General features: G+C 36.2%; 1 protein-coding gene across 3 annotated transcripts in view; it reads left to right on the top strand.

Annotated features, from left to right (window-relative positions):
• Positions 1-12,976, top strand: part of RSF1 (remodeling and spacing factor 1) — a 192,506-nt gene that overhangs the window by 76,699 nt on the left and 102,831 nt on the right. For all 3 annotated transcript variants that reach the window (XM_023736589.1, XM_004381995.2, XM_023736590.1), the window contains exon 2: positions 6,797-6,888. In XM_023736589.1, coding sequence (XP_023592357.1) covers positions 6,797-6,888 — 92 coding nt within the window. The remainder of the gene's footprint in view (positions 1-6,796; positions 6,889-12,976) is intronic.

The following is a 12,976-nucleotide window of genomic DNA, read 5'->3' as shown; positions in this document are numbered from 1 at the left end:
ATGGTATTTCTATTTCTAGCTTTCTGAGGAAGCGCCGTATCATTTTCCAAAATGGTTGTATCATTTTGCGTTCCCATCAGCAGTGCATAAGAGTTCTGATCTCCCCACAGCCCCTCCAACATTAGTTATTTCCATTGTTTTTGATTCGTGCCAGTAATGCCTGGGTGAGATGGTTTCTCATTGTGGTTTTAATTTGCATTTCTCTAATGGCTAGTGATCGTGAGTATTTCCTCATGTGTCTGTTGGCTGCTCGAATGTCTACCCAAAGCAATTTACAAATACAGTGCAATCCCAGTACGAATACCGACAACACTCTTTAAAGAGATAAAAAAAACTAATCATTAACTTTATATGGAAAGTGAAGAAGCCCCGCATAAGTAAAGCACTATTGAAGAAGAAGAATAAAGTAGGAGGACTCACACTACCTGACCTCAGAACCTGCTATACAGCTACGGTAGTCAAAACAGTCTGGTACTGGTACAATGTCAGACAGTTTGACCAATGGAAGAGAATTGGGAACCCAGATGTAAATCCATCCACCTACGGTCACCTGATCTTCAACAAGGGCCCAAAGTCCATCAAACAGGGAAAAGACAGTCTTTTTAACAAATGGTGCCGGCAAACTGGATATCCATTTGCAAAAAAATGAAACAGGACCCACATCTCACACCATATACAAAAACTAATTCAAAACGGATCAAAGACCTAAATATAAAGCCAAAAACTATAAAGTTCATAGAAGAAGAAATAGGACCAACGCTACAGTCCCTAATGCATGGCATTAAGAGGTTGCAAACCATAACCATCAACACACAAACCCCAAAAGATAAGCTAGATAACTGGAATCTTCTAAAAATCAAACACCTATGCTCTTGAAAAGACTACGCCGGAAGAGTAAAAAGAGAACCTACAGACTTGGAAAAAAACTTTTTACAGTACAAGTCAGACAAAGGTCTAATCTCCATAATCTATAAGAAAATCCAACACCTCTACAACAAAAAGACAAATAATCCTATTAAAAAATGGGCAAAGGAAATGAATAGATACTTCACCAATGAAATCAGTGTATTTTTATCAGTGGCCTAGATAAAGTGTGTTTCTACTTACCAGCTTAGAGGAAATTTAAGTAAAAGACTATTGGTGAATGAGAAGAATTGTCTTTAGTCGTTATGGAGTGTTAAAAAAATTTTTCCATTTAAAAAGCAGAATTGTAAGTAACAGACTAGAATTCCAGAAGAAGCAACGTTCGTAAGTTTTGTTGCCGAAAAATGCTTAGAAAAATATCAGAATATAGAATATTTTTGGGTGATTGGATCAGTAATACAATCTGTTATTCTACCACTTTTCTGCTGCTTCATATGTACATCATGTTGGCAGGCCGTTCATGAATTCACACAGCCTCTGACCTTTTCTTTGTCCTGCTTGAGAATCTTTCATCCTCTTAGACTTTGTGAAAGAAACAGGACTGTTCAAGGTTATCTGTCAAATTTATCATGTGAAAAAGGTGGAGGATCCTGGTTCAGCTGGATAAAACGTATGTTTTTCAGAATGAAAGAAGCTGATTAATAAATCTTTAAAACGAAGTTGATAATTATCTAGTGTTCTGGAATTGAGACTATTTAGAAAATTTGGAGCTTGCCTGTATGTGTTTTGGAAAATGATCCTGTGTTTTAAAAATATGACCGATACTTTACAGCTGCACTGTCCCAAACTGTAGTCAGTTGTCCTGTGTGGCTATTTTAAATTTACGTTAATTAAAAATAAATAAAATTAAAAGTTTATTTCCTTAATTTCATTAGCCACGTATCGGGTACTCAGTAGTTACATGTGGCAAGTGGCCGCTGTATTGGACAGTGCGGACACAGAACATTCCATCATTGTAGGAAGTTCTTTTGGATTGATAGCACTGCTTTAGAGAATACGAAGAATGGAAAGTTGAGTATTTCGGACTTAATTATAATATTGAATCATTTTTCTGTTGAAGTTTTTGCTTATTTCAGTTGACAAAATGCTAAGGGTTACTAATGTCCTTAAATTTTATCAGCTTGTCAGTTTTGTTTGTAACAAAAAAAAAATTCAGTTAGAAAATTGTGGGTTATAAATTTTAGTTTTAAATATGCTAACCCTACACAATCCAGTTCAGTAGCCACTAGCCACATATGGGTCTTGAGGACTTGAAATGTGTCTCATATGAATTGAGATGTGCTGTAAGTGTAACGTGCAGAATATAGTTTGAATAGTTAGTACAAAAAAAGGATTTAAAATAGCTCAATTTTTTATATTGGTTTCATGTGGAAATTATATTTTGAATATATTGCGTTCAATAAAATGTATTCCTGAAATTAATTTTGACTTTTTAGTTTTTCAAATGTGGCTACTAGAAAATTTGCCAGAAGAATGAACTTATGTGGCTCACCTTATGTTTCTATCTGACAGCACTGCGCTAAACCCCAGTGCTGTAGTAAGCAAATCAAGTAATACGTACTTTTTTCTGTATTCTTAAATTGACAGTGACTAGATTTGTAAAGTGAGATTAAAAAAAAAAAAAAAAACATATTTATTGCATACATTTATTTTTGTTTTCTATTTGATTTTTTAAAATAGTACCAATAGTATCAAAATGTTTAGTGACTTCACATGTCTATGGGATATGGTGACATGCTTAAAACAGTGGTGAAGAACATTTAACCAACTGCTAAGCGAGCAAGACAGACAGTATGAATACTGTGGGCATTCCAAGGACAAAAGAATTGGTTGTGTGCTGCAACCATCAGGAAGCTATATCATGGAGGCTTTTGGGACTTGTACTGAGCAGATATGTTGTTAGTTGCCACAGAGTCGACTCTCACGCCAATCTTATATGTAACACAACAAAATGTTGCACAGTCCTGCGCCATCCCCATGATCATTGATATGTTTGAGTTCATTGATGTGGCTATTGTGTCAGTCCATCTCATTGAGGGTTTCCATCGTTTTTAGTGACCCTCTTCCAACCATGATGTCCTTTTCTCGTAATTGGTCTTCTCTGATGATGTGTCCAAAATAGGTGAGGAGAAGTCTCACAATTGTCGCTTCTAAGGAGCATTCTCGTTACAGTTCTTCTAAGACTGATTTGTTGATTTTTCCAGCAGTCCGTTGTATTCAGTATTCTTCACCAACATCACAGCTCAAATGTATCAGTTCTTCTGTCTTCTTTTTCATTGTCCAGCTCTCATGACTTGGGTCAGGTGCACTGTCTTAGTCATCGAGTGCTGCTCTAACAGAAATACCACAAGTGCATGGCTTTAACAAGAGAAGTTTATTCTCTCACAGTCCAGTAGGCTACAATTCCAAATTCAGGGCATCAGCTCCAGGGGAACACTTTCTCCACGGGCTCTGGAGGAAGGTCCGTGTCATTAATCTTCCCTTGATCTGGGAGCTTCTCTGCGCAGGAACCTCATGTCCAAAGGACACGCTCTGCTCCTGGCACTGCTTTCTTGGTGGTATGACGTTCCCATGTGTCTCTGTTCACTTCTCTGTTTTATATCTCAAACAAGATTGGATTAAGACACAGTCCAATTTTGTATACCTCATCAGTATAACCTCATCATAGTGATAGAGTTTACAACACATAAGATCACATATAACCTCATCATAGTGATAGAGTTTATAGCACAGAAGGAAATCACATCAGATTATACAATCATACGATACTGGGAGTCATGACGTAGCCAAGCTGACAGATATTTTGGGGGACACAGTTCAATCCATGACATGCACTTTAGTCATCAAAGTGACAATTTTGCTTTATAAAACTTTAAAGAGGTCTTTTGCAGCAGATTTGCTCAATGCAGTATTTCATTTGATTTCTTAACTGCTGCTTCCATGGGTGTTGATTATTGATCTAAGTAGAATGAAATTACTGGCCACTTCAGTTTCTTCTTCATTTATCATGATGTTGTTTGTCAGTCAGGTTATGATAAAAGATGAATATGCTTTAGGAAGCCATAAAATAGTAAGCTGAAGAGTTTGAATAAAGCCCTGGTAGGTATTGGGTTGGGTTTGTTAGACAGTGAACAGGCCAGAATGATTTGAATCAAGGATTTCGGTGTAGAAATGAGAGAGAAGAGTTGGAGAGTTAGGTTGCAACTGAATATTGGGACTCTGAGGCTAGGGGAAGAAATTTGGATTAGTTTATATAGTTTTTTATAAGCCATGAATGATATTTATGAACCAAGGAGTGACATGAAAGCAGTATTTTTGGACTAGATTTGGTTATGGGAGATTACGCAGAGCAATTTTTCTGAAGTGAGGAGGTACAGTCATGTCCCAGGGAAACTGGAGGAAATACAGATTAGGTTTGATTTTATAAGAATGCAGAATCTAGACTACTGAGTTTGGGGAAAGGGGAGAAGGAAGAATTGAAAATCACTTTGGTTACGAAAGAATCACGATAGAAATAACATTTTTTAGCTTTATTTATTTTGCAGTTTTAAAACTGCATTTAAAGCCAACACAGACTTTTTTTTAAAAAATTGTGCTTTAAGTGAAAGTTTACAGTTCAAGTTAGTTTCTCATACAAAAATTTATACACACATTGTTATGTGACCTTAATTGCTCTCCCTGTGATATGACAGCACACTTCTTTCCACCCCAGATTTCCTGTATCCGTTCAACCAGCTCCTGTCCCTTTGTCTTGACAGGAGCTGCCCATTTAGTCTCATGTATCTACTTGAGCTAAAAAGCATTCTCTTCATGAGTATCATTTTATGTTTATAGTCCAGTCTAATCATTGCCTGAAGAGGCCAACACAGACTTTTATAAGAAATTAGAAATGAGGAAATTGAGATTTCGTGTTTAAAGGACTTGACCAGAATCATGGTCTCCTTGTATAAGTGGTGGTGCTGAGAACTGAGCCCAGGTCTTTTTTTCCCTATGATATTGTCATTGGCATCTACTTAGTTGCGTAAGCCAGTGACTCAGATGTTTTCTAGACTCTTTCTCTATCACTCTGTGCAACCAGTCAATCACTAAATTTTATTAATTTGTTCCTTAAACTTTTCTCAAATCTGCCTGCTTCTCTCTGTACCACCTCTACATTAGTTCAGTTCAGTCTTTCTGGATTGATGTTCTGATTTTGCCATATAGTCTCTGTCCTTTACCCCACCTCCTAAAACAAACAAGGGAATAAAAGCAATCTGTTTTCCTATAGTTCAGTCATAGAGATCTTTCTAAATGCAGAGCACTCTCATGCGTACACTTTTAAATAAAATCTAAACTTCTTAGCCTGGGCTTACAAAGATTCTTCATAATCATGCCCTGCTGTTATGCCCATGCCTCCAGTACCATTATCACTTTGTTTTTCAGCCCTTTGCATCTGCTGTTGCTTCTGCAAGCAATGTCCTTCCCCCCTTGTCTCTACTACCCCCAACCTCATACTTCAGGTCTTGACTTAGTAGAATTGTCCATTTATTTGTCTGTAACCACTCCGTCTTGCCACTCCAACCCCCTGCCTCGCTAAGAAGACTCACTTAAGTAGGCTTGTTAAGGGCAGAGACTGTATCTTGCTTACTAATAGTAATGTTTTTATACTTCAGAGTCATTTTAAGTTAGGAGAATTAGCTTTAGTGGAGAAGAAAGAGTTTGGCAGAATGACTGAAAAAAATTAGGCCATCATTTCCTCAGAACGTTTGTGTCCTACAAGATATTGTGTGTTTCACAAAAAAGGATTCCATGATCAAATATATTGCAGAATGCTGCATACGTCTATCTTGGATATTCACAGTATACATAACACTAATCAATAAAAAGGCTTCAAGAAGTCCTGTAGTAAAAAAAGAACGCTTTTTTAAAAATCTCGTATTTCCCTGATATGTTTGATTGTGGAATGTTTTTAGATAGCATACCTGTTAGTTTTTCTTAGGTTGCTAGTGTTTGGTATTTGGGAAATGCTAAATCTGGCAGAGGTGTGTGTGTGTGTACGTGTGTGCTTCCTTTATTTCCCTCAGGTCTAATTAATATAATTAAACAACATAATCAGATCATATCTAAGGAATATTTGAGGACACTCTGGTTGTCTCAAGTCAGAAAAGAGAATATAGGATACAACAACTTGTAAGATATAGCAATCTTCAGGTATTTGAGGGTTCCAGTAGAAGACAGATTAAAAGTATTGTGTTTGAAGCTAGAGAGTAAGAGCAAGGGGGAAATCAAAGGAAGACAGATTTTGGCTTAGAGTAAGGGTAATAACTTTCTAATAATTAGAGCTGTTCAGAAAATGGAAATAAATGCCTTGGAAGGTAAGTTCCCTGAAGGATGTCAAGCGAAGATCCATAGAGATTCTGTAGAGGAGTTTAGCACATCAGATAAGGCGTATACTGGGAGAAGTGTTTTCTGAAACATAGTTTAAAAAACTGTTAGACTCTATTTCTCGGATGCCCATCTACTTGGAATTTATATTCCTTTGTTCTTTTTAAATTCTATGAATCTTTATCTCAGTCTAAAATCTTAGTAAAGAAACCAAATATGTATCGTGGGAAACAAACAAATTTTAAAGTTATAGTTGAGTGCTTTTACTTGGTGGAATTTTGAAATAAAACATGAATATCTCTGCTCATATTTGAGAAAGTGGTTTTCAGTAATTTCTTGCTCTAGTTTAGGCTTTTTTTTGACTCAGAGGTCTAAAAGACAGCTAAAATCAACAGCATCTATTTTGAAAAAGTATTCAGGGCTTGGGAAAAGTTCTTTTTATATAATCTTAAATGTTTATAAATGGTTTATTTGGCTAGCTAACAGATTTTTTTTTCTTCTTTGTAAGTACCAAAAGAATTGGTGGAGCTCCACTTAAAGTTGATGAGGAAGATTGGCAAATCTGTTACAGCAGACAGATGGGAAAAATATTTGATCAAGGTAAATATTTGTTAAGTATCTTTTCTATTACTGAAATATTACTGTAGCATAAATTGATAATGTTCTGTTTCATAATATGCTTAACTTTTTAAATGATCTACTAAAAGTTGCAAAATGTGACTGAAACCCATATGGTATGCTGTTGGTGGGTGTGTGATTGTCTCTTTTGCTGCTACTAAGAAATAAGAGTCCTAAGTCAAAAAGTTAGATTTCGGAGGTGGTATGTTTCTTTTGTACCTAATACTGTACTCAGGGTTTTTTTTTTTTTCTTAAGTTGTTTATTGTTTTAATTTCAATATTAATAAATATTTTAACAAAGTTTTCTAATATGGTGAACATGAATAGATATAACCCACATAAACAGAAGCTCATTAGGGTCTTCAATACTTTGTTGTTGTTGATTTACCTCATTATATTCTGTTTTTGTTTTTGAGGTGAAATTCGTAACATAAAATTAACCATTTTAAATGTACAATTCTGTGCATTTAGTATATTCATAATGTCGTGCAACCATCACCTCCATCTAGTTCCAAAACATTTTCATCATCCCCAAAGGAAACCCCATACCCATTAAACAGTCATCCCCATTTTCTTCTCCCAAGACCCTGGTAACCACTAACCTGCTTTCTGTCGCTATAGATTTACCCTCAATGTGTTTTTTTAAAATTGTATTTTAGATGAAGGTTTACAGAACAAACTAGTTTCTTATTAAACAGTTAGTATACCTATTGTTTTGTGACATTGGTTAACAACCCCATGACATGTCAACACTCTCCTTTCTCGACCTTGGGTTCCCTATTACCAGCTTTTGTGTCACCTCCTGCCTTCTAGTCCTTGCCCCTGGGCTGGTGTGTCCCTTTAGTCTCATTTCGTCCTATGGATCTGTCTAACCTTTGGCTAAAAGGTGAACCTCTCTAGTGACTTCATTACTGAGCTAAAAGAGCGTCCGGGGGCCATCTTCTCGGGGTTTCTCCAGTCTCTCTCAGGCCAGTAAGTCTGGTCTTTTTTTGTGGGTTAGAATTTTGTTCTACATTTTTCTCAAACTCTGTCCCCAACCCTTGTATTGTGATCCCTGTCAGAGCAGTCAGTGGCGGTAGCTGTGCACCATCTAGCTGTGCTGGACTCAGTCTGGTGGAGGCTGTGGTGGTTGTGGTCCATTAGCCCGTTGGGCTAATCCTTTCCCTTTAGTCTTTAGTTTTCTTCATTCTCCCTTTGTCCTGAAGGGGTGAGACCAGTGGAGTATCTTAGATGGCTGCTCACAGGCTTTTAAGACTCCAGACGCTACTCACCAAAGTAGAATGTAGAACATTTTCTTATAAACTATGTTATGCCAGTTGTGTGCTCGGGGCTTTTTATGATTTCTTTCATTTCGTCTTTACAATCATCCTGATCAAGTCAAATGATACACAGATAAGGCACAGGGATGCTGACATTTTTGCCTGAGATCACACAGTACACATAGAGCCAGGGTTTCCCCCTTACTTAAAACTTAAAATGTCCAAAGCCCTTTAGGTCAGTATGGGAAACTTCTGAGATAATTTTAAGGCCAAACCTGTTGTTAATGAGGAAAACCTGTCTAATCTAAACCAGAAGGCAGTTGCTTTAGGACTAGACCACTCAGGATAAATTGTCTTTGAGACACTTAGAGAACCACACAGTTTTTGGAAGCCTGTTCTCAACTGCCTGCTAAGCTGATGTGTAGGTATCTCTGTGCTGACCTTTGGGGATATTTTGACTTCTGTAACATACCATAATATTAGATTAGAGTTTTAGGTGATTAAAAACTATGTAATAATATCTCTTGCCTGCTTTTTAAAATGTGTATGTTCATATATACTTATATTTTCTTGTCTACTCTTCTTTTGGTGAAGGAATGTGTATGTTTATAGACTGCTATTAAAAAAAGGAACAATCAGGGAACAAGAATTGCTTATTTTTACTATAAAAATCATATGTTCTGTTCCAGTTTCTTTGCTGTGTAACACAACACTCTAAACTTATAACTATACTATGTACCCATTGCTGTCATGTTGATTCCGACTCATACTACTCTATAGCGCAGAGTAGAACCGCCCCATAGGATTTCTAAGGAGTGACTGGTGGATTTGAAATAGCGACCTTTTGGTTAGCAGCCAAGATCTTAACCACTGCCCCACAAATAATTTCATTAAGCTCACAGATTCTTTTGGTCATGAATTCAGAAAGGTCACTTCTGCTGTACTTAGTTGGTTAAGCAGTCACAGCTCTGCCCACATTCAAGGGGATATAGACGTCCAATTTTCAATCATAGCAGTGTCTAACTTTTGAAAATCCCAATATAAAAAAAATTCACTATTTTTACACAAGTTTGAAATATTGGAAAGCTGATGCCAACATTTCAAAATGTGATGCCATGGGATTTTCTAAAAGCTGGATTGACTGATGTTTAATTAAATCTCTGAAATGTACTCAACAGTGAGTAGTAAATGAGCAAAATTTTAACTACTTAATCAAGTTCTTTCTCAAATCAGTTAAGCTGCTCTTTTGCTTTTAACAAATGTTTATTAATGATTAAGAATCAAGGTTTTACAGCTTAAAAAGAGATGCTGGGATCTCAGGATGCTAATTTTAGCATAATGTTTTAAAGGGTATGGTCCTTTGTAAATTAATCTGTTGAAGTTTTTTGGTAAATATTATAACACTACTGTTCTTTTCTTTTCTTTTTTACATCCTTCATATCTGAAAACTGAGGTGGCAATATCTTGTATACTAATACTGGTTTTGCTACTAACAAACTGTAAAATCTTGGACAATCTACTTTGCCCGTTTGCGTCTCAGTTCCTTCATAAGATATGTGAATTGAGACCAGATGATTTCATAAGACCCTTCAGTACTGTGGTTATGATTCTAGCCCTTTTTTTTTTTTTAATGGAATACAATATATATGCCATAAAACTCTCTCTTTTAAAGTATAAAATTCAGGGGTTGTTAGTATATTTACAAGGTTGTGCAGTGATCACCACTATCTAATTCCAGAACATTTTCATCACCCCAAAAAGAAATCCCATACCTTTTAGCAGTTATTCCACCTTCCTTGAGCCCCTGGAAACCACTAATCTGTTTTCTGGCTCTGTGTATTTGCCTATTCTAGACATTTCATATAAATGGAATCGTATAATATGTAGCCTTTCGTGTCTGCCTTCTTTCACTTAGTGTGATGTTTTCAGTGTTCATCCACGTTGTGGCATGTATCAGGATGCTTCTTTTAAAAAAAAAAATACACATAACATAGAATTTACCATTACTGACATTCAGTACATTTACAGTGTTGTGCAGCCAATGTCAATATCTAGTTTCAGAGCATTTTCATCACCCAAAAGGAATCCTGTACTCATTAAGCAGTCACTCCCCATTGCCCTCAATGCTGTCCCCTGGCAACCACTAATCCACTTTCTGTCTCTATGAATTTGTCTGTTCTGGACATTTCATATAAATGGAATCATATGGTACGTGCCTTTTGTGTTGGCTTTTGCCACTTCTTAGCATAATGTTTTTAAGCTTCATTCATGTGGTAGCATTTACCAGTATGCCGTTTTTTTTGGCTGAATAATATTCCATTGTATGGATGTACTACATTTTTTTAAATCCATTCATCAGTTGAAGGACATTTGGGTTGTTTCCACCTTATGGCTATTATAAGGTGCTGCTATGAACATTTGTACAACAGTTTTTGTGTGGACATGTATTTTCATTTCTTGGTATATATGTAGTAGAATTGCTGGGTCATAGGTAATTCTATATTTAACTGTTTGAAGAACTGTCAGACTGTTTTCCACAACAACTGCACCATTTTACATTCCCACCAACAGTGTATGAGAGTTCCAGTTTCTCCACATTCTCACCAACATTTATATGGTTGTTTTGATTTGCATTTCCCTAATGACTAATGATATTGAATATCTTTTAATGTGCTTATTAACCATTTGTGTATCCTCTTTGGTGAAACGTCTATTCAATCCTTTGTCTTCCCATATAAATATGTATATATAGATAGATAGATATAAACATTTACCATTTCAGCATTCTTCACATGTACCGTTCTATAACTTTAATTATCCTTATCAGATTGTTCAACCATCACTACTGTCCGTTTCCATATTTTTCCATCACCCTTAACAGAAGCTTAATGTACCCTAAGCAATGAGTCCCACTTTGTCTGCCCTCCCTCCCTCTTCTGGTGACCACTGATAAACTGTAGTCTCTACATACTTGCCTATTCTAGATATTTCATGTAAGTGGGATCATATAAAATTTGTCCTTTTGTAATGGACTTATTTTCTCAACATAATGTTTTCAAGGTTCATCCATGTTGTAGCGTGTGTCAGAACTTTATTTCTCTTTTGACAGAGTAATATATTGTATGTATGTACCACATTTTGTTTATCTGTTCATCTCTTGATGGACATTTAGGCTGCCCTCACCTTTTGGCTATTGTGAATAGCGCTGCAGTGAGTATTGATGCACAAGTATTTGTTTGCATTCTTGCTTTCAGTTCTTTTGGGTATATACCTAGGAGTGGGATTGTTGGATCCTATTGTAATGCTATGTTTAACTTTTGAGAAACTGCCAAACTGTTTTCCACCACAGCTATACCATTTTACAGTCCTACCAGCAATGGATGAGGTCTCCAATTTCTCTACATCCTTGCCTATGTCTATGGTTTTTTTAATCATAACCATCCTAGTGGGTATAAAGTGATATCTCATTATGGTTTTGATTTGCATCTCCGTGATGATTAATGACATTAAGCATTTTTTCATGTGCTTGTTGACTACTTGTATATCCTTTTTGATGAAATGTTTATTCAGTTCCTTTGCCCATTTTTTGATTGGGTTGTCTTTTTCTTGTTGAGTTGTAGGGGTTCTTTATATATTCTGGATATTAAACCCTTATCAGATACATGAGTCCCCAGATTTTTCACCCAATCTATAGGTTGTCTCTTAAGTTTATTGATAAAGTCATTTGATGCACAACAGTTTTTAGTTTTGATGAAATCCAATTTATTTATTTTATCGTTTGTGGCTTGTGCTTTTGGTGTCATATCCAAGAATCCATGGTTAAAAGCTATGTCCTAAAGCATTAAACCTATATTTTGTTCTAAGAGTTTTATGTTTTTAGTTCTCACATTTAGGTATTTGAACTTTGTTCCTTTTTATTGGTAAATAATATTCACTTGTATGGATAATACAGCATTTTATTTATCCATTCATCAGCTAATGAACATTTGGGTTGTTTCCACTTTTTGGCTATTATGAATAATGCTGTTATGAACCTTCGTGTACAAGGTTTTGTGTGGACATATGGTCTCATTTCTTTTGTGTATATAACTAGGAGTGGAATTACTGGATCATATAGTAATTATATATTTAACTTTTTTAAAATTTTTTTATTGTACTTTAGATGAAGGTTTACAGAACAAATAGTTTCTCATTAAACAGTCAGTACACATATCATTTTATGACATTGGTTAACAACCCCACGACATGTCCACACTCTCCCTTCTCGATCCTGAGGACCTTCTTTTTGGTGAAAATATACATAGCCAAAGTTACACCACTTCAAAAGTTTCTACACATATAATTCAGTGACGTCGATTACATTCTTCCAGTTGTGCTGCTATTCTCAGTATCCTTTTTCAAATTTTCCATCACCATTATCTTCAGCTCACTGCCCCCTAGGCTTCCCATCAAACCTTTTTAGTTGCTGTTGTCAATTTGATCTCACGTAGGTAATTCTTTTTTTTTTTTTTTTGTACCTTAGATGAAGGTTTGCAGAAATAGTTTCTCATTAAACAGTTAGTACACATATTGCCCTATGACAATGGTTAACAGCCCCATGACATGTCAACACTGCCCCTTGTCAACCTTGTGTTGCCTATCATCAGCTTTACTGTCCCCTCCTGCCTTCTAGTCCTTGTCCCTGGACTGCTGTGCCTCATTAGTCCTGTTTTGTTTTATGAGGCTGTCTGATCCCCGGCTGAACGGTGAACTTCGGGAGGGGCTTCATCACTGAGCTAAAAGGGTGTCCAGGGGCCATACTCTCAGGGTTT

Source organism: Trichechus manatus, unplaced genomic scaffold (genome assembly GCF_000243295.1).
Source record: "Trichechus manatus latirostris isolate Lorelei unplaced genomic scaffold, TriManLat1.0 scaffold00088, whole genome shotgun sequence".
Lineage (NCBI taxonomy): Eukaryota > Metazoa > Chordata > Mammalia > Sirenia > Trichechidae > Trichechus > Trichechus manatus.
This window is presented reverse-complemented; position numbering and strand designations above follow the sequence as displayed.